The 25570-nt window shown below is 46.9% G+C and overlaps 1 protein-coding gene across 1 annotated transcript in view; it reads right to left on the reverse strand.

Moving 5' to 3' along the window:
• Positions 1-6929: 6929 nt before the first annotated feature.
• The window catches only part of POU2F3 (POU class 2 homeobox 3), a 54628-nt gene continuing 35987 nt past the window's right edge, over positions 6930-25570 (reverse strand). The window contains exons 5-13 of the mRNA XM_073320772.1: positions 24643-24745; positions 21472-21554; positions 19714-19881; positions 19120-19261; positions 17587-17723; positions 16293-16454; positions 10824-10890; positions 9732-9864; positions 6930-8756 (exon numbers count right to left, since the gene is read on the reverse strand). Of these exons, the coding sequence (XP_073176873.1) occupies positions 8717-8756; positions 9732-9864; positions 10824-10890; positions 16293-16454; positions 17587-17723; positions 19120-19261; positions 19714-19881; positions 21472-21554; positions 24643-24745 (1035 nt within the window). The 3' untranslated portion in view covers positions 6930-8716. The remainder of the gene's footprint in view (positions 8757-9731; positions 9865-10823; positions 10891-16292; positions 16455-17586; positions 17724-19119; positions 19262-19713; positions 19882-21471; positions 21555-24642; positions 24746-25570) is intronic.

Raw genomic sequence — 25570 nt, forward strand, 5'->3', positions numbered from 1 at the left:
CAGCCTGGATTGACTAAATTGTTTATGTGAAGCCGATGGAAATGAATCAGGTCAACCACTTAATTATAATGTTGTATGTAATCTAATTATGTAGGAAAGAAAACAAAGTTTCTGTATGTGAACAAAAGCAGTGAGCACACCCGGTGGTGTATGTATCCACATTTATATTACATCTATATCTATATATCTTCCAAAACTAGTCTCAGCCAGAGATTTTGCAAAGTCTCCATTGGGGGCAGCATTAGTACAGGATGGATGTGGGTAAATTCCACCGGTAAAAATGTGTATGGAAGATCTGCTGAACCAAGGTTCTAAGCTCCCTGGCACTAAGGCACTAAGAATCCAGCAGGATCCAGCTCATAACTTCTGCATTATCTGTCCACGTAATCTTTATTCATTTCTCCAAGTGGCAACCCCACTCCAGGGTTGAAGGATCATGCATTTTAATGCTGGAGGTAAAAATACTCAGGTTTCCAGCTGCTATCTAAATGTACTTGGAGACACATTCAGATTCAAAAACGTCTATTTAAGCCCACTAGCTAATCCGCCATGTTACTAATAATGTGTTAAAGGTGGGAATTTCAAAAGTGCCTGCATGATTTAGGAGCACAAGTCCCATTGAAAAATTTATTGAAGTTGGTTTTTCAATGTCAGTGCTGTTTGTTACCTTTTGTAGCTCCCTTATCTTGGGCAGTGACACTAGGCTAGTCTATTTCACTTTTGCTTCTGGTCAGTTTTACTGCCCAGTTCTCATGAATTAGCACAAGGCTGCACTATTCAGGTGGCAGATTCTTGCCAGGATAACTATTTGAATACAAACAAACAGCGGTTTTCATTGACGTTTTATAAAAGACTGAAAATATTTCTGTTCCTATTAGGTTTGCAATGAAAACAATCAAAATGTTAGGCCTAGAACACCATAGAGTGTCTCTTTAACAGAGTCCCACATGCAAAGCAGGGGGCTCATTTTTATCAGTCATAGGACCAATTTCCCCGTATAAAAATATACTGGGGTATTTTAGTTATGGCCTCAAAATACACAAGTTGACAACAGTGTGTCCTGTAGAATTCTGTAGGATTTTAAATTGTTAGGTGTCACCTTTACGAGTACTTATTGTCCACATTGTGGTCTTATACCCGTAAACCCTTAGGCACTAATCCTGCACCATCAAGGCGGGCTGGGCAACTGCTGCACCTAGTGAAGGTAATGTGTTTCCACACAGGGGTTCTGTAGTGCACTGTGGGGGCCTTATGTTCAGGCCTAGAGCACGCTATTGCGAGAAATCCCATTGACGCTAATGGGACAATTGACAGCAGTAAGGATAGGGAGCGTTTGCAGGATAATCCTCTGAGGTTGAGCCATGCAGGCCACAGCAGGGTTTTAATGCAATTGTTAGAGCATAGTTAGAGTGTGGTTTCCTTGACCAGTGCAGAGGTTGTTTTTCCCAAGAGAATCCATTGATTACATAAATGTCCCCTTTGTCTCTTATAGCTCCATGTGGGTATGTCTACACTACGAAATTAGGTCGAATTTATAGAAGTCGGTTTTTTTGAAATCGGTTTTATATATTCGAGTGTGTGTGTCCCCACAGAAAATGCTCTAAGTGCATTAAGTGCATTAACTCGGCGGAGCGCTTCCACAGTACCGAGGCACGCGTCGACTTCTGGAGCGTTGCACTGTGGGTAGCTATCCCACAGTTCCCGCAGTCTCCGCTGCCCATTGGAATTCTGGGTTGATATCCCAATGCCTGATGGGGCTAAAACATTGTCGCGGGTGGTTCTGGGTACATATCGTCAGGACCCCGTTCCCACCCTCCCTCCCCCCGTGAAAGCAAGGGCAGACAATCATTTCGCGCCTTTTTTGTCTGCTGCCAGCCAAAGATGTAAAGGATAGATGGAGTGGGTCAGAACAAGAAATAGACCAGATTTGTTTTGTACTCATTTTCCTCCTCCCCTGTCTAGATCACACTGCAGTCAGTCACAGAGAAGGCGCAGTGAGGTTAATCTAGCCATGTATCAATCAGAGGCCAGGCTAACCTCCTTGTTCCAATAACAACGATAACTTTGGTGCACCATTTCTTATTGGAACCCTCCGTGCAGTCCTGCCTGAAATACTCCTTGATGTACAGGCACACCCTTTGTTGATTTTAGCTCCCTGAAGCCAACCCTGTAAGCCGTGTCGTCAGTCGCCCCTCCCTCCGTCAGAGCAACGGCAGACAATCGTTCCGCTCCTTCTTTCTGTGCGGACGCCATACCAAGGCAAGCATGGAGGCCGCTGAGCTCATTTTGGCAATTAGGAGCACATCAACCACCACACGCATTATCCAGCAGTATATGCAGCACCAGAACATGGCAACGCGATACCGGGCGAGGAGGCGACGTCAGCGCGGTCCCGTGAGTGATCAGGACATGGACACAGATTTCTCTGAAAGCATGGGCCCTGCCAATGCATGCATCATGGTGCTAATGGGGCAGGTTCATGCTGTGGAACGCCGATTCTGGGCTCGGGAAACAAGCACAGACTGGTGGGACCGCATAGTGTTGCAGGTCTGGGACGATTCCCAGTGGCTGCGAAACTTTCGCATGCGTAAGGGCACTTTCATGGAACTTTGTGACTTGCTTTCCCCTGCCCTGAAGCGCATGAATACCAGGATGAGAGCAGCCCTCACAGTTGAGAAGCGAGTGGCGATAGCCCTGTGGAAGCTTGCAACGCCAGACAGCTACCGGTCAGTTGGGAATCAATTTGGAGTGGGCAAATCTACTGTGGGGGCTGCTGTGATGCAAGTAGCTCACGCAATCAAAGATCTGCTGATATCAAGGGTAGTGACCCTGGGAAATGTGCAGGTCATAGTGGATGGCTTTGCTGCAATGGGATTCCCTAACTGTGGTGGGGCTATAGACGGAACCCATATCCCTATCTTGGCACCGGAGCACCAAGCCGCCGAGTACATAAACCGCAAGGGGTACTTTTCGATAGTGCTGCAAGCTCTGGTGGATCACAAGGGACGTTTCACCAACATCAACGTGGGATGGCCGGGAAAGGTGCATGATGCTCGCATCTTCAGGAACTCTGGTCTGTTTCAAAAGCTGCAGGAAGGGACTTTCTTCCCAGACCAGAAAATAACTGTTGGGGATGTTGAAATGCCTATATGTATCCTTGGGGACCCAGCCTACCCCTTAATGCCATGGCTCATGAAGCCGTACACAGGCAGCCTGGACAGTGGTCAGGAGCTGTTCAACTACAGGCTGAGCAAGTGCAGAATGGTGGTAGAATGTGCATTTGGACGTTTAAAGGCGCGCTGGCGCAGTTTACTGACTCGCTTAGACCTCAGCGAAACCAATATTCCCACTGTTATTACTGCTTGCTGTGTGCTCCACAATATCTGTGAGAGTAAGGGGGAGACGTTTATGGCGGGGTGGGAGATTGAGGCAAATCGCCTGGCTGCTGGTTACACGCAGCCAGACACCAGGGCGGTTAGAAGAGCTCAGGAAGGCGCGGTACGCATCAGAGAAGCTTTGAAAACCAGTTTCATGACTGGCCAGGCTACAGTGTGAAAGTTCTGTTTGTTTCTCCTTGATGAAACCCCCCGCCCCTTGGTTCACTCTACTTCCCTGTAAGCTAACCACCCTCCCCTCCTCCCTTTAATCACCGCTTGCAGAGGCAATAAAGTCATTGCTGCTTCACAGTCATGCATTCATTATTCATTCATCACACAAATAGGGAGATGACTACCAAGGTATCCCAGGAGGGGTGGTGGAGGAGGGAAGGAAAATGCCACCCAGCACTTTAAGCACAGCACTTTAAAAGTTTACAACTTTAAAATTTATTGAATGACAGCCTTCTTTTTTTTGGGCAATCCTCTGTTGTGGAGTGGCTGGTTGGCCGGAGGCCCCCCCACCGCGTTCTTGGGCGTCTGGGTGTGGAGGCTATGGAACTTGGGGAGGAGGGCGGTTGGTTACAGAGGGGCAGCAGTGGCAGTCTGTGCTCCAGCTGCCTTTGCTGCAGCTCAACCATACACTGGAGCATTGTTGTTTGGTCCTGCAGCAGCCTCAGCATTGAATCCTGCCTCCTCTCATCACGTTGCCGCCACATTTGAGCTTCAGCCCTGTCTTCAGCCCGCCACTTACTCTCTTCAGCCCGCCACCTCTCCTCCCGGTCATTTTGTGCTTTCCTGCACTCTGACATTATTTGTCTCCACGCATTCGTCTGTGCTCTGTCAGTGTGGGAGGACAGCATTAGCTCGGAGAACATTTCATCTCGAGTGCATTTTTTTTTCTTTCTAAGCTTCACTAGCCTCTGGGAAGGAGAAGATCCTGTGATCATTGAAACACATCCAGCTGGTGGAGAAAAAAAAAGGGACAGCGGTATTTAAAAAGACACATTTTATAAAACAGTCGCTACACTCTTTCAGGGTAAACCTTGCTGTTAACATTACATACATAGCACATGTGCTTTTGTTACAAGGTCGCATTTTGCCTCCTCCCACCGCGTGACTACCCCCTCAAACTTCCCCCCTCCCTGTGGCTAACAGCGGGGAACATTTCTGTTCAGCCACAGGCAAACAGCCCAGCAGGAATGGGCTATACTGAGTGTCCCTGAAGAAAAGCACCCTATTTCAACCAGGTGACCATGAATTATATCTCACTCTCCTGAGGATAACACAGAGAGAGAAAGAACGGATTTTGGTTGAATGCCAGCAAACATACACTGCAATGCTTTGTTCTACAGTGATTCCCGAGTATGTGTTACTGGCCTGGAGTGATAAAGTGTCCTACCATGAAGGACGAAATAAGGCTGCCCTCCCCAGAAACCTTTTGCAAAGGCTTTAGGACTACATCTAGGAGAACCGGAAATGCCAGGGCAAAGTAATCCTTTCACATGCTTGCTTTTAAACCATGTATAGCATTTTAAAAGGTACACTCACCAGAGGTCCCTTCTCCGCCTGCTGGGTCCAGGAGGCAGCCTTGGGTGGGTTCGGGGGGTACTGGCTCCAGGTCTAGGGTGAGAAACAGTTCCTGGCTGTCGGGAAAACCGGTTTCTCCGCTTGCTTGCTGTGAGCTATCTACAACCTCCTCCTCCTCCTCCTCATCTTCTTCGTCCCCAAAACCTGCTTCCGTATTGCCTCCATCTCCATTGAAGGAGTCAAACAACACGGCTGGGGTAGTGGTGGCTGAACCCCCTAAAATGGCATGCAGCTCATCATAGAAGCGGCATGTTTGGGGCTCTGACCCAGAGCGGCTGTTCGCCTCTCTGGTTTTCTGGTAGGCTTGCCTCAGCTCCTTCAGTTTCACGCGGCACTGCTTCGGGTCCCTGTTATGGCCTCTGTCCTTCATGCCCTGGGAGATTTTCACAAAGGTTTTGGCATTTCGAAAACTGGAACGGAGTTCTGATAGCACGGATTCCTCTCCCCAAACAGCGATCAGATCCCGTACCTCCCGTTCGGTCCATGCTGGAGCTCTTTTGCGATTCTGGGACTCCATCATGGTCACCTGTGCTGATGAGCTCTGCATGGTCACCTGCAGCTTGCCACGCTGGCCAAACAGGAAATGAGATTCAAAAGTTCGCGGTTCTTTTCCTGTCTACCTGGCCAGTGCATCTGAGTTGAGAGTGCTGTCCAGAGCGGTCAGAATGGAGCACTCTGGGATAGCTCCCGGAGGCCAATACCATCGAATTGTGTCCACAGTACCCCAAATTCGAGCTGGGAACGTCGATTTAAGCGCTAATCCACTTGTCAGGGGTGGAGTAAGGAAATCGATTTTAAGAGCCCTTTAAGTCGAAATAAAGGGCTTCACTGTGTGGACGGGTGCAGGTTTAAATCGATTTAACGTTGCTAAAGTCCTAGTGTAGACCAGGGCTGTGTCTAGTAAGGTTCGGGGGGGGGGGGAATCTCTTTCCATACTGGTAAAGGAAACTATACAAGGACTCCACTAGCAAGAGCCACTAAGAAAATTCTAGTCATATTATGCAATGGGCCATAAGAGGAAAGTTTTCTAGACACATTGACCTGGATTTCTCTTCTGCCTTTTTACCAGTTGTATACAGGTTACTGAAATTAATGGAGTCATATAGTTAGAAGGCACTAGAGAATCAGACCCAAAGATTTATTTGTAAATAAATATAGCTCCATTCAAGTTAATGTATGAGATCTGGACTTTTATTAATTATTATTATTATTATTAGAGCTGGTTGAAAATTTTCCAGTGAAACTTTTTTCCCCTGACAGAAGATGCCTTTTTGACCAAAATGAACAATTTTGCAAAAAAAAAAAAAAAAAAAAAAAAAATTTCACGTTTGATTTTTTTTTTTTTATTAAAAAATTACAGATGGACATTTTGGGGAAAAAATTTCATTGGAGGGGGAAAACTCTCCACTCTTTATCCCCTTTTTACTTCAAAATATTTTGTTGAAAAAAAAATGAAACCATTCACAGAAAAGTTTGAATGAAACCATTTTTCAATCAGCTGTAGTTATTATTAGTTATTTCTGGTTTTAGGATAAAAACCCCAATGAAGCAGAAAATTACAGAATAAGGTTCTACAAAATATACACAACTGAAATTTACAATGTTTGCAGGATTGAGACCTGTGTGAGGAAGCGACAGAGAAAGATCCATTAATTCATTGTGGGGTACAACCCCAGAATGAAGAGCCTTTTGGGGGGCTTTTTAAAACAGCATTGAATCAAGGAAAACAATTGTTCAAACCACTAATAAAACAGGATTTTTACCCGTAAAAATGGAGCTAGTGTTTGCCTGAAAATAACCATCAGACATTAGAAAAAGAAATAGAATCAATATTGCAAACCAGAATGTCGATTTACACTTTCGCAAAAAGAAAAGGAGTACTTGTGGCACCTTAGAGACTAACCAATTTATTTGAGCATGAGCTTTCGTGAGCTACAGCTCACTTCATCAGATGTTTACCGTGGAAACTGCAGCAGACTTTATATACACACAGAAATCATGAAACAATACCTCCTCCCACCCCACTGTCCTGCTGGTAATAGCTTATGAACTACACTTTATGAACTTACACTTACACTTTATGAACCAGATCTTCAGCGGGTGTAGATCACTGACGTTCTACTGATGTCATTGCAATGACGACAACTGACACCAACTGAGGAGCTTGCTCAGGACTTTTGTTGGGATTTTGTGGTTCCCAATAACAACCAAATGAATCAGATGCCGGGCAGAATCAAGGGTCTTCAGTTCGATTCGATTCAACAAGACTTTATTCAGTGTGCACAAAGGGAGAGCCCCTGGTACAAAAATCAGCCAGAGTCCCTCCAGCAGGGAGCCCCTGCCATTGCTATTTTATAGCACATGGCAGTTACATAACACAACCCGCTAACCAATCATATTTTACCTTTCTATGTATGGATTTGTTCCTCACATGCTTATACTTCTCCACTCTACATGTTGAGCTCAGCCCCGTCCCCTTGGCCTTTTCTAGAATGTTCCTCAGGTGGTGAGCCACAGCATGCTTCTTTATGCGTAAGTACCTTCTAAATCACTTTTTGTTTAAAATGAACACACGCATACCCTTCACTTTGTAACCTATTTCATGTCTCAGTTCTACTCTACAAAATGAAATATCTGCTCCTTTAAGATAAACGAGCTGTGAAATAAGCATTATTTCCCTGTTGATACTCTGTGAAATTTGTTAGATTTTCTATACTTTGGTTTTAAATGAAATTAAACAATACACACACAGGAAAATAAAATCCTCAGAATTCACACCTGAGTTCTACAAACTGTCCTCCCAGGGACAGACGGACAGAGCACAAAGAATGGTGAAAGCTATTTACATGTTAATAATTCAGCAAAAATGCTCAGTATGGAGACACACAGACACAACCTTAGGCAGGTCTTGTTTGGTAGCTGATGAAGCCCCAATGGATAAATAACAGGGAAGTAAAATAAACACGAGGCAAAATCCTGGGGCAAAACTCCTGTTGGCTTCAAAGGAGCCAGAATTTCACTCATGATGCTTAAAAATGACAGCCACCCAGGGAGCAGTGGGGCGAGGATCGGAGCTGAGCAATGACCAGAGCAGTGTCTTTACAAATAAGGTGCATTTCTTTTAAGGGCGGGGGGGGGGGGAAGGTAAAGAGGCTCCTGGCTCTAAACATTTAAAGAAAGCAAGAAAAGAGCTTTAGAAAAGGGGAGAACCGTTGAGTAGGGAATAAAGTACAATAACATTAACTTGGGAAGTCGACAGGGTACCAAAGCTCACATCTAGATGCAGGTCTTCGGTGAAATGAACGTGGTCACCTGGGTTCAGTTCCGGGGTTTCTGGGATGTGGGTGTGGTCAGAGACGGCACTGCAGACCCTTCTCACGGCAAGCTCTGAAATGAGCTAGGAGAAGGAGGAGTGTGATATGGAAATCCTTCCAGACTGGCTCTTGCCAGGCAAGGTAGAGCATCGCGGAGATCCACACACATTGGACAGTGTTTGGTGCTGCTGTGGCTAAGTGGGGGATTATTCTGGTTAACACCTGGAGGGGTGTTAAATTTCACTGCTGGAGTTGAGAATCTCCTGTGGGAGGTTCAGTTACAGCCCGAGTCTCTAAACAGTCCAGCTGTGCTGGGCTCCCATAAGCAAGACCTTCCTTCTGCTGCACTTTGAAGGCACCCTCACTCCAAACTTTGCCCCAGAAGTTGGTCCATGGCTAGAAATCAGGGCTCCCTTTGTGCATGATGGAGCAGCAGCCTCAATGGAGATAAGAGGGTTGATTCCATCGGTACCAAGATCTGAAAAAAAGGAAACGACACAAATGCACCGTTATTTTCCTTTCCCCTGAATTGGGAGCCCATCGTTATTTCATCTGTAGCCCTATGTAGCCGGCAACTGATCCTCTAAGCTCAGAGCAAAACTCAGGGTGGGTTGCACTATAACCAAGCCAGTCTTCTCTGAATGACCAAGAAGCATCCACCTTGCTCAGATTTCACGTGTGCGGAGTCACAGGGGCAACGTAAGATCAGATCCTGCCTCGTCGCAGGTGTACTGGGGCCGAACAAGTTCCTCCACGATGCAGGAGGCCCAGCAGCTGCTGACACACCCTCCATGCTCTGGGTTTGCTTTCTGCTAACTTGTCGCTGATGTCATGAGCAATGCTGGTTGGGAGCAGGAGCAGCAGTGGCCGGGGGGGAGGAGAGGGACACCAGCAGCAGCACTGAACTTAGCAGCGGGGCACGTGATGAGAAACAGCTAGAAGGGCTTTGCCCCAGAGCATGGGGAATCTGCTGGGGACAGAACAGACAAAGCCCCGGGGATACTTTTCCTCTATCTGCCACCCAGCACCGCTACTGTGAGCGGACACAGTGGGTCAGTCCCTGGGAGGGCAACTGGGATGCGGAGGACGGGGTCTAAGTAGGAGCAACAGTCAACTAAATCTTCTCCTCTTCCTCTCTCCTTTCCCCCACTGTACCTACTACATACAGAAGGAAAGCATCACAGCCCCTATACCTGCTCACACGCTGAGTCTTTGCTAGCAGGACATTTCAAACAAATGTGGCCTTTTCTATAAGTTTGGAAGCAGAAACCAGCCATTCCTCATGGACCCTCAGAGTGAGCATGAAACCACCACAATGGAATGGCCTCATCTAACTTTGTTTTTCTAAAGCCCATCACTATAGTATGCAGCGAGCTCTGAATGTTCTTCTTGAGGGTCCCTTTTGCTCCCCCACGCCCTGGGCATTAATGCCAGGTGCTTCCCATCGCCTTACCCAGAAGGATTGAAGTTGGACGAGTTCATTGTGGCTTTAGAGTTGCTCTGGGATGCACTGGGGCTGCTGGCATGGAGCCCTGTACTGGGGGACGAGGGCCTGCTGGTGTTCCCAGGGGAACATGATGATGTTACTGCACGAGAAGAGAGACAAGAATGAGGCTCACCTCTTCTTTCCTACTGGGGAGCAGGTGCATCTGTCCCACTACTCTCCTTATCCCTTGGCTTGCTGCAACGGCAAATGCATGTTAACTGTGCCCTGATCTGACAAACTAGACACCCCTACACAAGAGGTCAGGGGGCATTCTCCCTGCAGCAAAGCACAGTGACTGGAGCACACGGTTCCTCCAGTGTGAGATCCGCCAGGTCTCTGCTGAAGAGATGCCAGAATCTTCCTCCAAGGACACACCCCGTGGAGCATGTTCCCAGCCGCAAACCCTCTGCCAGAACTTGAAGGCAGTGGCAAGGCAGGTGGGAGGGAGGCAGCTGCTTTTGGGGATAGAATGGAAGGAAGGAAGGAAGACAGCAGAAGGAATGGGGAGAGATTGGAAGAGAGCAGGTGGAGGAGTTTAAAAAGATAAATAAATCCCAGGCTGGGAAGTTGAGTCTTGTTCCAAAGCCCTTCACATTAGCACAGAGAGACTTGAGCCCCTGTGATAATCATCCTCATCATGCCTGGGAGCCCTAGTCATTGAACAGGACCCCACTGCGCCAGGTGCTGCACAGATGCAGAACAGACAAACAGTCCCTGCCCCCAAAGAGCTGACAATCTAAATATAAGAGGAGAAATAGATAGATCCAGAGCCAGCTCCTCTCAAAGTTCAGGAGTGTTTGGATCCAGGGTTTTGCTCTGGTCCCTTCCATCCCTAAATGGCATTTGCCTGCCATCTGCGCCCGTCGCTGCTGAACTGGCCATGTCAGGCAGCTAATTACAGTCAGTCCAAGAGCCCATCTAGGATGGGCTGCAAATGTGGAAACAAAAGCAGCCTTTGGATCAAATATAAGGTCTAAGTACTGATCGGCCGCAGAGCAAGAGGGAATTTGCTATCAGTGAAGGAAAGGAGAGAGGCATCAATTCTTGAGCCAGGCTTACCTGTCCCAGGCATGGTGCTGTGCATCGGATTCACTGAGAGGGGGCCCAGGGACCCTGAGGTAGAGACCTGGAAGGGAACAGAAGCCAACAGTGAATTAGTGACACACAGTTATTAATAAGAACATAGATCCCGGAGTGCCATTCCTTTAGTAAAAAGAAAAGGAGTACTTGTGGCACCTTAGAGACTAACCAATTTATTTGAGCATAAGCTTTCGTGAGCTACAGCTCATCCGATGAAGTGGGCTGTAGCTCACGAAAGCTCATGCTCAAATAAATTGGTTAGTCTGTAAGGTGCCACAAGTCCTCCTGTTCTTTTTGCAAATACAGACTAACACGGCTGCTACTCTGAAACCATTCCCTTAGTAGTACACACTGTCACGCACTAGCCTCCCATTCCCACAGGAATCCCTTAGTCTACTCTGCACACACCCACACAGATTTCTTATCCAGATACAGTTCAGATTCCCACACATGGTTCCATGGGTATTATGATAGAGGCGCACCATTCCCCCTGGGCAGCAGACTGGACCGTGCATGTGTAGATGCCAATCCCTTCGTCCCAGACACAAACACACACATGCTCACTCCAGGGCCGGGGCTCTCAAGCTTTTTCCACAGCGCGGAGCAGATCTCAGACATGTCCTCTCCCATCAGCCATCCCACGGGGCGGCTCCCCACACACAGAATGTTGCAGTGGTACTAGAGTGGTTGCTTGCATGGACACGTTATGGTTGGAAAACGTTCATGTATTTTAAGCCGCCTTTCGCATGATAAACATTCTCTTCTTTTGCAAAAGGCTACAAGCTCCGGGCCTGAGTCTCTGCCACTTACACTGGTGTAACACCATTGACACACCGGTGTTATTCACAGCGATGTACCTTTGGTGAAGTTGGCTTCACTGGAGTTACTCTGGAGTCACACCCGCATAAGTGAGAAGAGAATCAGGCCCACAGGCCCCTCTCCTCTTCGGTCCATCTCCCACTCCCACTGCTTCTGTTTGTCTCAGCTGGAAACCAGGCAGAGAACCAGCACCATATAACCAGGCAGCTCGCCATGGATCTCCAGCAATTGATCCTGGGACCCTTTGCCAACCACAGGTTGGGAACCTCTAATCTAAGGGAAAGACGGAGAGAGGGCAGCCTCCTTCACCAAAGGATGACAAGAGAGCCCTATCTAAGCCGCTACGTTCTGCAGAATCTACACACTGCCACTGTACTAGGATTCCCACTCCCAGCCATAAAAAAATCAGACAAGGGAGGCATCTAGACAGTCTCCAATAGTGGCCAGCACCAGATGCATTCGAGGAAGATGCAAGAAACCCTGCAGTTATGGGATCATCTGTCCCCAGGAAAATTTTTTTCCTGATCCCTAATATTTAAAAGTTGGTTTATGTCCTGAAGCATGAGGGTGTTATAAGCTTTGGAATTGGGCTGTTTGCTTGTTTATTTTCAAACAAAAAACAATGTGCACAAGTTTTTGCAAACACTTGTGATTTTTTTTGGGGGGGGTGATGGGGGGAGGCATTCTCTGACTGGCTCCACAGCTCACTGGAGAATTTTTTCATCAAAAATATCTTCCAATGAAAAACATTTTCAGGTAAAAATTGCCAACATTTTTTCATGGTTTTTGACCAGCTTTGCTCCCCGCCTCTGACTGGCAAAGCTTGTTCCATTTTTCTGTTTGGGCAAAATTCATCCCAGTGCAGAGGGACGAGCATGATGCCTAGAAGTGCTGCTGAGGATCTCAACATGGGTCTTAAGTCTGGTCTACACTACAGTTAGGTTGAAAAAAGGCAGCTTACGTCAACCTAACTATGGAAGTGTCTACACTAAAATTTTGCTCCCGCCTAAGTAACTTGCCCGCTACACAAACTTAATAACTTCACCTCCCTGGGAGGCATAGAGTCAATGTTGCTGTATTCTGACAGGTTTCAGAGTAGCAGCCGTGTTAGTTTGTATCCGCAAAGAGAACAGGAGTACTTGTGGCACCTTAGACACTAACCAATTTATTTGAGCAGAAGCTTTCGTGGCCTACAGCCCACTTCATCGGAGGCATAGAATGGAACATATAGTTAGGTCAACGCAGTGTCAATGTAGACACTGCATTGCTTACACCGACTGTTGCTGGCTTTCAGAAACTGACAATTCAATCGGTGCAAGCGCTCCAGGTGAAGATGCGTGCTGTTGACACAAGGAGCAAAGTGGACACACACACAAGTGATGTAATTACTGCGGCAATTGTACGCAGACATAAGTTAGAGTGACTAAATTTTGTAGACATGCCCTTATTTTCAAGTTCTGTTAAATTATTTGTGAAGAGACTTGGAGGTTTATAAACCTAGACCAAGATTTTCAAAAGCACTGAGCACAACCTTTGAAAATCAGGGCCCTTCCAAGTCTCTCAAGTTGGACACAAAATCAGAGGCATCTTTAACCACTAGTCACTTTTGAAAATCGTGGCCTCGTTCTTAATGACTTCAGTGAATTTTTTTCTTTTCAGGGGGCTGAGTTTTAATTCCTGGTCTGGGGCTAGCTGCCAATTAAGATTTTTGTGGCTGTAGTTAGCTTTGGGGGTGAAGGGGTGATCTACACCTATTGTTTTTATTTGTATAAATCTAATCAAACAAATATAACAAATTGTTTGGCATGATCAGAATAGAATATAGGGAATCCTGATTTCTAATATCACACCATCTGGAGTCATCATAGAATACCAGGGTTGGAAGGGACCTCAGGAGGTCATCTAGTCCAACCCCCTGCTCAAAGCAGGACCAAACCACTGAGCTATCCTTCCCCCCAATACCCTCTGTGGGCTGATGGTCACACCATGTGCGTGCGGTGCCGGCAACCTGGGTTCGAATGTCGCCTGGTGTGCGTCTCCGGACCTTTCTGCAATAGCAAAAGGGGTGCCGCCCTCCTCCTCCTTGCCTGTTGAAGCTGTTCCACTTTAGTTAAATGTGCTTTGGGCCAGCCTCATGGCTACTCTCACTCTCTAGTCCAGTGGTTAGGATACTCGCCTGGGTTGGGGGAGAGCTGGGAGGGATAGCTCAGTGGTTTGAGCATTGGCCTGCTAAACCCAGGGTTGTGATTTCAATCCTTGAGGGGGCCCATTTAGGGATCTGGGGCAAAAACTGGGGATTGGTCCTAGTTTGAGCAGGGGGTTGGACTAGATGACCTCTTGAGGTCCCTTCCAACCCTGATATTCTATGATGAGTGAATAGCTCATGTGATCATACTTCAGCTAACAAGTTCATGGCAAATCTACTCACAAAAACTATTGCTTTGAATATTTATTGCTTGCAAGTAGCTTGTCCTGCTGTGCATGGTTTTATTTTGCTGCTCCCTGACTGGGTGACTCCCAAACCCACCGAGATTTCAAGATGAGACAATCCCTTGTGAATACATAATGACTGCCCTGCCCCCATATGAATCCCTAGCAGCCTTCAGCACTGCAAAACAGACTCCTGCCACTTGAGCTCAGCTCATTAACTGGCAGCAGTATTTGGCTGTTATCCACAACACCCACTCACCAGCAGATTACAAATACACTACTGAACGAATATTTGTGACGCTTTCTCTTTACGCAATCACCCTTTCCAACAAAAATTCACTCATGAAAACATTCAAGGACAGTGAATAAAAGAGGCCAGTGATACAGTCAAAGCGAAGTCACTGAATGAGTGTTTGCAGACACTTCTGCAGCAGGATTCACCTTGTACTGTAGCCAGGCCTATTAGACTGTCGACAAGTTCCAGACCTGCCTTAATAGGAAATCCCTGTGTGCCAAGTCAAAGTCCGCAGTTACTGAGGTGGGCGAAGAAACAGGGAGTGTCTTGTATATGCAGTGCCTCCCATACTTGAGAGCAGCTCATGCTCTGTAGCGAGGCCACAAAGGATTGTGCCACCTCCCCCTGGCACTGCCATGTACTCTGAAAAGCAGAGAGCCCTGTCTGCACGTTAGGCTGTTAGTGGTTATAACGCTGCACCACCAGGCTTGGCGAGGGGCGAAGGAAGCTGCAGCGATGCTTCCTTCTGGTCTCAGATATCCTGACTCAGCAACGCACTTACACACGTGCTCAAGTCGCATGGAAGTGGCTGAAGCTCAGCACTTGCTTAAATGCTTGGCTGAACTGGGTCCAAAGGGGAGAAATATCACTCGAACCTGGTTCGTTAGTTGTGGCTTCACTTCCTGGTTGGATGAGAACAGGTCCTGGAGCAGTTGTGTTAACTAACATGACATTAAACACGACTTAATGGGCAGTGTCATGTAGTCAGGGAAGAGCTTTGTTTAACATCCTGTCAGCCGGTCATGGTTTACTCTATGTTTTCCAGCTGGGTTTACCCAGTACCAGCTGGCGCCTTGAACAAGACTTGGCTCTGTTTAAATGACTGCAAAGTCACATTTAACATCATGTTAGTTGGCACGACTTCCTCAAGGCCATGCTCTAACACATCCTCATTTTCTAATCCTTTGTGTCTTGCTTCTAGGGGGCCCCTTCCAGTCTCCCATCCCTATAAATTCTCCAGCCACCACCACCTAATTCCACAGCAAGAGGGGAAAAGGGATAAACTGGCAGTCTTGTACTCCACCCACTGTTCCAGAGCAGTTCAGTGTTTTTTCTCAAATGTTCTGCATTGAGATGTAAACCACCATTAGTAGGCTTCAGAGTTAACAGCCCACTGAGCTGAATGAAGGCAGTTCTCACCTGTCAGAGCTATTATTGAAAACTCAGTCTCTATAAGCATTTGAAAGCTTTTCTTTGCAACTGTAAGGACCCAGAAACATAGGGCCGGATTTTTAGCTGGTGTAAATCAGCCTATCACTTTACTGATTTACAGCAGCTGGGGGTCTGGTCCTTATTTTAAAAAAGAGACTAAACAATTACATTCTGCGGAGAGGGATGAGGCCATCAGACAAGTGCAGCCTGGCATGCTGAATACCAGCTCAATCCGTCCCCTGCACAGCAGCATCTCCATCCCTTTCCCCTGGAGGTGCTGGGGAATCAGGTGTTGTCAATTCCATTAACAGTGCTCTTCCCACTGAGTCAGTGGTAACCAAAGCCCCAGCTAGAGGGAACTGCACTGCAGGAAGTGCAGCTGATGATTCAGTCGATAGTGCTCCTTCCACTGAGTCAGTGCTGAGCCAATGCCTGCTAGAAGCCTCCAGGGTGCTGTTGAAAGTGCCGTATTTTGTGTGCAACTTAAAACGAAAAAAGGTCAGGCCCACTTGCTCTAAGGGTATTAGCTCCAGGAGCATTTGGGTAATGGCATTCTGATTACCTAACCCTCCCGCTTTCTGTTTCGTCTGTAAAGAGTTTGGGGCCAGGTACGCTTCCGTGCCATGCAAATGTACGAGATGATCTTCTGTTGCTGCCTCCTTTTCCTGCAAACCATGTGCTTCCCTAGCACCCTGCTACGCTTGCTGCCTTATGGAAAGCAACCAGTACCCCCTGGGTCCACCAGGGCTCACCAGTCTGGAGTTGTAGATAGGTGATTTTATGGGGGATGGCACTGGACAGCTGATCCGCTTCTCCTTCTGGCGCCGGTTACAGAACCAAACCCGAACCACTTCCTTTTCCATGGAGAGCTGCTCTGCTATCATGGAGATCTCTTCCGAGCTGGGCTTGGGGTTCTGGTAAGAGAGGGCATTAAGTGAACAAAGAAAACCCCATAGAACTAATCTAAAATCATTAGTGGGCTATATGATCTCCCGCTGTTTGAGTGGCAAGAGGAGAGAAATCTGGAGTTAGCTTTTAACTGGGGAGGGGAGAAGATTTGGCTCTCTCTATGGGAAAGGGTAGAGACCTGGTGGAAGGTCCACATTTTGAGTCACACTGGTGTCTAGTTGAGTCAGTGAGGATGCACAGGTGTACGCTCTATGCATATAGAGCGCTGAGCACCCCATTCTAAGAGCCTCAGATCAGTATTGAAGGAGAAGCTACCACCTAAAGAAAAGCTAGGAAGGATAGTCTTGCGGTGAAGGCACCGAACAGGGATTCAAAAAATCTGGGTTCTACTCTCTAGATCTCCCCCAGACTTCCTGTGTGATCTTGGGTAAGTCACTTAATCTCTCTGATCCTCATTTATACAACAGGGATAACGAAACCTCCTTCCGCCTGCCCCCTCATTTTGTGGAGGTTAAACTCTCTGGTGCAGAGATGCTCTCTATATGTTTAGACAGCACCTAGCACAAAGGGGCTCCAATCTCAATTAGGATCTCTAAATAATAAAACAAGAGCTTAACACTAGGATATTGAGCAAGTTTCCCCATTCTAAAGGACGCCTAGAACAGGAAACTCCATGCTGGCCAAAGTGGGCATGTTCCTGATAATTTGAAAGAGGCTGTCTATTGTTTTTTCACCAGCCCTAGAAGGATAAGTTTGATACAATCAGATTTAGGGCAGGAGGAGGGTAAAAACTGGAGCCCGTTGAAAATTTTCCATCTAAATTGTTTTTTTGGAGGAAAATGGCGTTTTTGACTGAATATGTTTGTCAGCAAGACGTGTCTGCTTTCTGTGCCAAATTCTGATCTTTCTTTGAAAATCTGAATGTTCTAACCCAACCAAACCCAAACAATCTGCTGAAATTGATAGGCATTTGTGAAATATTTTGGTGTTCCCAAACCTGCCTTTTTCACGAAGAAAAGTTTCCAAGAAAAAAAAACAAAACAAAAGAAAAAAGCCAATGGCTCTTAGCTTAAGAACTAGCAGGACTTTCTGGGTGGGAAATAGAGCTCACAACATGTGGTAAGATTTTCCCCTCACATCTTGAAATCTCTTCTCCAGCGTGGAACGAATGTTGGTCTCAATACTGGTGCGTTTCTTTCTCTTCCGCCCGAACATCTCGCTCACTGAAGGATAGGAATTAGGGGTACTCACGGAGGAGTCCAAAGGAGTGGATTCTGGGGGAAAAGAAGGAACAAAGGGATTCTGGGGGAAAAGAAGGAACAAAGGACGATTTGGCAGCAGATATGTTCATGTTGAGAGGGTGTTTTCTCTGAAGCTGACCACCAGTGACAACCTGCTGTCCTTATAACTGAAAAGGTCAAGAGTTTGTCCATGCCCATGGGGCAAAAATGACCAATTAAAGGCTGTGAAAGGGCCATTCCAGAATCCAACATTTGTTGGCAGCAAATGTACTGAACGTACGCCAGATAGTCTTAAGGACCTAGCTAGAGATCACTCCGCGTGGTGCTAGGTCCCCTTGGGGTTTGCCACAATGATCATGAAGATTTACTCATGATTTATTGATTGATTGAGTTTTGCTCCTGAAAGCTGGCTTGGAACCGCTGCCCCTCCCTAAACACGTAAAAGATCCTGGTTCAGAATACTATATAGGAACCCCTCCTTCCCCAGCGGTAACACTTTTAACATTGCCCAAAATAGCCCCAAATCCCAGCTTCAATTGGGGCTGGTCAGAAAAGGTGGAGTGAACGTTTCCCCCAAATATTGTTTTCCACCTTTTTGATGAAGTTTCCCACCCAGCCACATTGAGCGCCAAGTTTTCAACTGTCGCAAACTGGTGTCGCTCCAGTGACTTCAATGGCACTATGCTAATTGACACCAGCTGGGGATCGGGCTGGGTGTTTCGCCTCATATTGCTGAGACAGTCCCTGTTGCAATAAAATCAGCTGAATGTGTCCAGGTCACCACTGGATGGGATGTCAAATTGCTCAAGTATATGTGGCTACAGTGTCCCTTAGTGGCTTTGCAGTCTATAAAGGATACATACCATAGGACTGCTGGGCTACAGGTAATAAGGGTGTCTCTCAATAATAAATATCTAGCTCTCATAATCATGGTTCATCAGCAGATCTCAGGGCACTTTATAAAGGAGATACGTCTCAATATCCCCCATTTAGATATGTGGAAACTGAGGCAGAAAGTAGCAAAGTGACTTGCCCAAGGTTACCCAGCAGAATAGCCAGGAAAAGAACTGAAAATCTCTTGAGTCTGAAGGCTACATGCTGTCCAAAAAGCAAAACTACTTCTCAAGTGGCTGAGCCATGTGTTTCTGGAATAATGGGACGCCCTGTTTGTGTAGCTTGCAACCCCATGATAACCAGCGATGGGTTCTGTGACCCTGCCCTTCTTCCTGCAAGTGTATCCCCGGTGAGTGTGTGTTACAAGTCCCCCTTGGTGCCCAATTCCCAGAGAATAGTAGCCTGTCACTGCCCCAGTCTGGGAGCTTTAACTTGAGCTGTAGCAGCTTGTGCTTTTAGCTGTGGAGGCCCCGGTTCAATCCCCGCTTTGTTGGCCAAGAGGCAGCCTTCACACAAGCACGGCATTGTGCCCTACCTGCATCACTCAGCCACTTCTCCAGCAGGGGCTTGAGCTTGCACATGTTTTTAAAGCTCAGATTGAGAGCTTCGAAGCGGGAAATGGTGGTCTGGCTGAAATCGTTGCCGTACAGCTTACCCATGGCCAGTCCAACGTCACCCTGCCGGGGGGATCAGAATGAAAAGATTAGCTGAGAAAACCCACTTGCAGCTCCCCACCGTGTAATTCACTCCCACGTAACTTCTACTGTAACAGCAAACCAGCTTCCTCACCCAGTCTCTTCTACCACTAGGGATAGACTCCCAGAGCCTTCCTACACCCCAGTATGCACCAAAGAGGCTGCAGGTAAATCATTATGCTTGGTTTGAGGTTACAGGCGATGCATCTTCAAGAAGGGTTTGTTCATCTGTGCTTTCAAGGTGGTGTTCCCATAAAGTGCACATCTGTACAACTCCCCGCCCCGCCCATATCTGCATCAACCCCTCCCTTCTATACCCACATCTGCACCCAACCCTGTCCCTCCTCTCCATGCCCACATCCATACCCAATCCCCCCCACCTTGTGTATCTCACTATTAAACCACTCATCATGAGATTGCCTTTTACCCCTCACCTGGGTGAACCCTAGTTTGATTCGCCTCTGTTTGAAAGTCTTAGCAAACTTCTCCAGCTCCTCCAGGTCACTGGGTTCATCTGATACGGCTGAAGACGGCATGTGTTTTGAAACTTGCAAGTGCTGTGGCTCTAAAGACGGCCCAGGGAGCCCTGATCGTCCCACTGCCTGTTAAAAACAAAACCAGAGTCACAACCACGGAAAAGCCACTGGATTTTCTGCACTGGCCTGCCATAACAAACGTTGCTTGGCGTGGCTGTGTGCCGTTAAACAGCTGCCACATCCCACTGCTGAGGAGTGGGCATGTCAATGGTGGGCAAAATGATCCTTCCAGAGGAGTGTGGGATGAGAAGGGTTAATAAGTTGTTTTAGGGGAGGTGGGCTCAACGTTCAGGATGTAGCTTGGGCTGCTAGAAAAAGGCTGTAACACAAAACCTAGGTCAGTAACGGGGAGCTGGCATTCATTGGGGGTAACAGCGATAAAATAACAGCAAATACGTGGAGCGAAGGGTGGGTATTTAAAAACGAATGGATGAACCGTTGACTCATCTTATCAGCCTCAAAAAATCAAGAGAGCAGCTGTTTGAGTTACTAAGAAGGGCAAAGCTGGGGGTGTCTCTGCACAGCCTTGTGGTTTGGCTTGTGAATTTCCAACTCCTGGCTGGTCTAACTTTGCGTCCCACCTGAGCCCCCCAAAGCCCGGCGTGGCATGGGGAAAAAGGAAGATAAAAAGGTTTCTACATCAGGGTTCTGCTTGACACATGTGGGGTGCAGGCCTGGAAAGTATTCAGTTTGCCTGATGAGCAGAGGAAGGTTTTTGGCACCCCATGGAAATTGAAATTGGCACCTATGAAATTCCATTGCCTGCACAGAGAAGTGACCAACCAGAACCTGTACCTCCTCAAGAGCACTGTCTCTGCGTGATCCCACTGAAGGACATAGGACTTGAAGGATCTGAAAGAGCAGCTGGGAGGGGCAAGTGGCTCTCTCCAAACGGTGCCAGAAACTCAGGGCACAGGTGCCAAGAGCCAACAAGCGGGAATGAACAGAGGCCGCCACAAAGGCAAACAAATCATCAAAAGCAGATGCAGATCGGAAAGGCTTCCGAGGTTACCACTATTGTTTACAAGCACTTGCATGGGGCCAGGTGCTTTACAAGGCTGTAAAAGATACTGGCCTTGCCCTGAGGAGCTTTATGATCTATGCAGGAATCAAACACATGCAGGGGCAAGGAAGGGAGGCAACACAATGCGGTGGGAATGAGTTATGAAGCTGCAGCTGCAATTGTGATTGGACAGGGGCGTTACAAGCACTGTGGATTGGGTGCGGGTGGTGGTGGGGAATAGGAACTTGTTGGCTTCTTTGAAGAATGACATCTCACTGAGGCAAAGGCAAGCCAAGGGCTTCCTGGCCTAGGGAGCGGTTTGGAAGGGGTCGGAGAAGGAGATGGAAAGACGGGAAGCTTGGGTGGAACAATAAGTCCACAATCACAAACGAGCACCCACCAAGTGACACGGATCTTCCCCCTTGCAAGCAGCCTCAATCAAGGCTGGAATGAGCTATGGAGATGGAACCCCTTTCTTGCCTCTCCTCTCTCGCAGGGGGAGGCAGGTTCACAGATGAGTGTGAATCCCCGCAGCCTGGGCTGCAGTCCACTTCCTTGGCGCAAATCGGCTGCGGAACCTGGCTAGCTGTTGACGTGATGCCAAGAATCAATTTGATCCCGCTTCCAGCGGAGGTAGCCAGAAGGTAGTTTACCTGTGATGCTAGGCTGGGTCCAGGCTGCGAGAGGATGAGGCTGCTCTGTTGCTGGGGAAAGGAGAGAATGTTTGGTTGCAAAGCTGAGGAGAGAGGAAGAGAGAGAGATTCGATTAGACTGGCCTCGCCTTAAATATCTAGACAACTCTATGTCACACAGCACTGCTGGGCCTTGGAGCCTACAGTGCCAAAAGAGGGGATATGCTGAACCTTCTATGGGACATGGCACACTGTCTGGCAGGCAAGACATACACTGTTTCCAGAGACAGCAAAGCACTTAAGCAGTGAAAGAATGTGCTTAAGTCCCACTGAAATCAATGGGGCTTATGCACGTGCTTGAGCACTTTAGTGAACTGGGGCCTAATTCTTTGTACTAGTGCAGACAGACATTTTCTTATTCTGATGGGCACAACAGTCCTGTGATATTTGTAGAACAACGCAACCGACCTGTTATATAGAGCTTTTTAATCCATAGATCTCCAAAGTAAACATCATCATCTCCATTTCACAGATGGGGGAACTGCATAGCATCATAGGTGTGCATAGCTTTTTGGTATCTGTGCTTAGGTACTACAGGGGTGGGAAACCTAGTACTGTTAGTTAGTTAGCAGTAGATTTCTGTGCTTTCAAACTTTGGGGTATGTGTTGGGCGGTTGTTACATGAGCACACCACAGTTGAATCATTGCTGGATCTTGGTATTTTAACCTACCAGGCCCATTTCCCTCCTGTTAATTATTCTGACTCATCACATCACATCTAAAATCTGACCGAGCTCTGTTACGGTTATTGGGCCTAAATATTTACCTTAACTGTAAGCTCAACTGTAAAAAGTTTAAAAGGTGTCGCAATAACTTATTTTTTTTTGCCCGCTTGGGAATTAACCATGAAAAGTAGGTCAAGAAAGAATGTTTTGAACAGGTGCAAGGAAACAAGACGCAGAGACCCAATTAGTCCAAACAGAAAAATGTCTACTGATAAGATTCAAGGTTGAGGTTGGACTTAAACAAGATGACGTGGGTCTGGAAATTAATGGATCAAAATTGGAGTGGCAGACACTAGGTCTAATTGGTGGACACAATAATGAGGGGATGAATTATGCCTCCCACTTTCCGCCCTTTTCGGGGTTCTTCAAAGGAGACTTTGGACTCTCTTTTTCATCAAAGGTCGTTAATAAAAATGAGAGACACTGCCCTCCGAAGGAGAGCGACCAACACGTTTTGATTAAGTTTGTTTCACAGAATTACTTAATTTCAGTGTCAGTACAAACGCTTGTTTTGATTTTTTGTTCTTTCTTGTGTTTGGTCAGTAAACTTTCAAAAGAATCTTTTACAATGAAAGCTTTTGGGTGCTTGCCAAGAAACGGAGTAAACCAGGGCCTCTGTAGAAAATCCCCCGAACCTTTGTATCACTCTTTTAAATGTCAGACAGTGAAAGAGTTGAGGACACCTTTAACTCTTTTGACTCTTGAGATTATATAATAGCTCCTTCGGACAGAGACTTAGTCCTTTTCTTTGACCATTAAAGCACCCGGCTCATTTTGGGCTCTGCATAAATCATAATACTGTCTTGCAGAAATCAGATGATCAGGATAGCCATACTTAGCTCTTTTACCATGCTTATTACCTCCATGGTGCTGTAACAACCTTAACTAATTCATAAAACAAAGCTCCGTGGCTTCCGGAAACTGGAGGAGACTCACTGCATTGACTGTCTTCCTGGAATTTAAATCAGGTGCTTAACATTTAGATTTATAAAATGTACACCATAGAAAGAATAATCTGATTGGCTCAGATTGTGCAAGTCTCCAGAATAATCACATGCTGGTCGAGGTTTATTCACGATTGTTGTGAAAGCAAAACACATTCCTTCCCTCCACCACCCAGAAAAATAAAAACTTGTAATGAGGAGGGAAATTGTACCAGAGATGCAGGCTTGTCAGGGAGTTAAAGTTATGGCCTTGATTCAGAAATCATTGGGTGAAATCCTCTGGCCTGTATTATGGAGGAGATCCGAATAGATAATCATAATGGTCCCTTCTGGCCTTCAGTTGTATGAACCTATGAGTCCAACATATCAGGACCCAAGAAATCTTCCATACTTTTCTCACATTTACACTCAGAGTGCTGCTTTCCAGCACGATGCTTTTCCTGTCGCACATGAGTGCATTGGTACTGACAGCCAGCGGTTCAGTGATAGATGATTCTGATCCTACCCGTTCAGGATAATTAGTTTAGTAGATTATTGTTACATGTACAGCAAGTCGTTTTTTGATATATTACTCAGTAGCACTTGGCAGCACTTAAAAGCCATCTGCGCTAGACGGATTATCCACTCAGGATCGTGTGTTTTAAAGTATCCGTGGCCCAAATCCTGCAATCTGGTTCATACAAGGGGACCTTTAAGACCGCTGAAGTCAAAAGGTTACTCAGCATGGGTATGAGGCTCCATCTATGTAGATCAGATTGTAGCCTTGGGATCTACATTTGTCCTTCCATGACCAACTCTGGCCTAAGCCATGTGTAATGCACATGTATTTTTTAAAAGTTTACCTCCAAAAAGAATATACTGAAGTTAGAAGCTAGAGCGGGTTCCCCATAAAGACGGGGCTCCTGGGTGTTTCCATGTCATCCGACCTGAGACTAATCCAACCAGATGCAGTGCTGCATTTCAACTGAGAGAGGCATTTCTCTGAGGCACGCCTGAGATCAGTGCACACAACCCCTTGGCGGCGCTGCTGCTGCACAGAAGTACAGCTGTGGGAGCAAACCCGAGAGGGGAGAATTTGGTCACCCAGTGGTTTAGTTTAGTTTGCATTTTGGTTGGAGCAGCTGCCTGGCTTCAGGCACAACAGGCGAGAGAGCGATCATGCAGGAGAGAGGGCAAAGGGAAAAGCTTTGGCAATACAGAAGGGCATGATCCGTAACAACGGGAGCAAGACAGTGAACCCCAGTTTCCACTCTTGGTCACCATGGCCTTGATCTGGAGTGACTCTCCTGACGTCAGTGGATCGATGCCACAGAGATCAATGCCTGGCCCTGGATATCACCAGCTCATCTACTCCAGGCTCCGGGGTGGGTTGGTTCTTGAATCACTCCGCGTACCTGCCTGTGACTCCACCTGTACCAAGGGCACTGTATTAATTGTTTTAGTGAGCACTCTATGGCTATTACCTTGTTGCCCAGCCTGGGCCTGAGAGAGCAGGAACTGAGGAACTGATTGCATAGGACCGGGCACCAGTACAAGCTGCTGCAGCGTGTGAAGAGAACTCATATCCTAACGAAGAAACAATGCAGGTCAGATGCATCTGCCACGCACACAGCACCCGAACCTTTCCCCAATTCCCTCCCCTCTGTAAGTAGCACTTAGACACCCCCTCCACCCTCCCTGCCTCCACTTCCGCCTTCAACTGCAATCGACTGCAACTCGGGTAACCTCGCCCCTGCCCCCCCGCCCCTCCCCGAACGCTACAGAACTAGAGCTGCTCCCACATTTTTCACCCAAACCTTTTCCAGCACTGGCTTTTTGCTTAAATGGAATTTTTCCTTTTTTGTCAAAAAAGCAAACCCCCAAACTGTCCATTTCTCTCTTTTTTGTCGATTGACATTTTTCAGTTTAAAAGTGAAACATTTTGGTTTTCAGTTGCCCCCCCTCCAAAACAACAAAAACAAAAACAAAAAAAAAAACAATTAAAAAAATCACTGGGGGAGGAGGGCATTTCAGGGTTTTGACAACAACTCAGAAAATGTCAGAAAAAAATTAAAGAAAAATAAACAAACCAAAAAATTCAATTTTGCATGGAAACCAAACCCCCATTTCCTGACTGTCGCAAGCACAACATTTCCCGATTATACCACCATGGGTCCCAGCTCTGACTCCTTGTGTGACTTTACAGCCTGGAGGCTGGACTTGGGGTGAAATTCACAAGGTCTATGCACCAGCTCAGCCCATAAGGGTCAGATAACCAAGTCCTTGGCACTCACATTGGGATCAGAATTTCAAAGGAGCTCAGCAGCCAATGTGATGAGCTCTAAAATCTGGCCCCTGTTTTGAGCATTGTGGGACCTTAAGTGGTGCCTACGCCTTGGGCAAGGGCTCTGC

This window comes from Lepidochelys kempii, chromosome 22, assembly GCF_965140265.1.
Source record: "Lepidochelys kempii isolate rLepKem1 chromosome 22, rLepKem1.hap2, whole genome shotgun sequence".
NCBI lineage: Eukaryota > Metazoa > Chordata > Testudines > Cheloniidae > Lepidochelys > Lepidochelys kempii.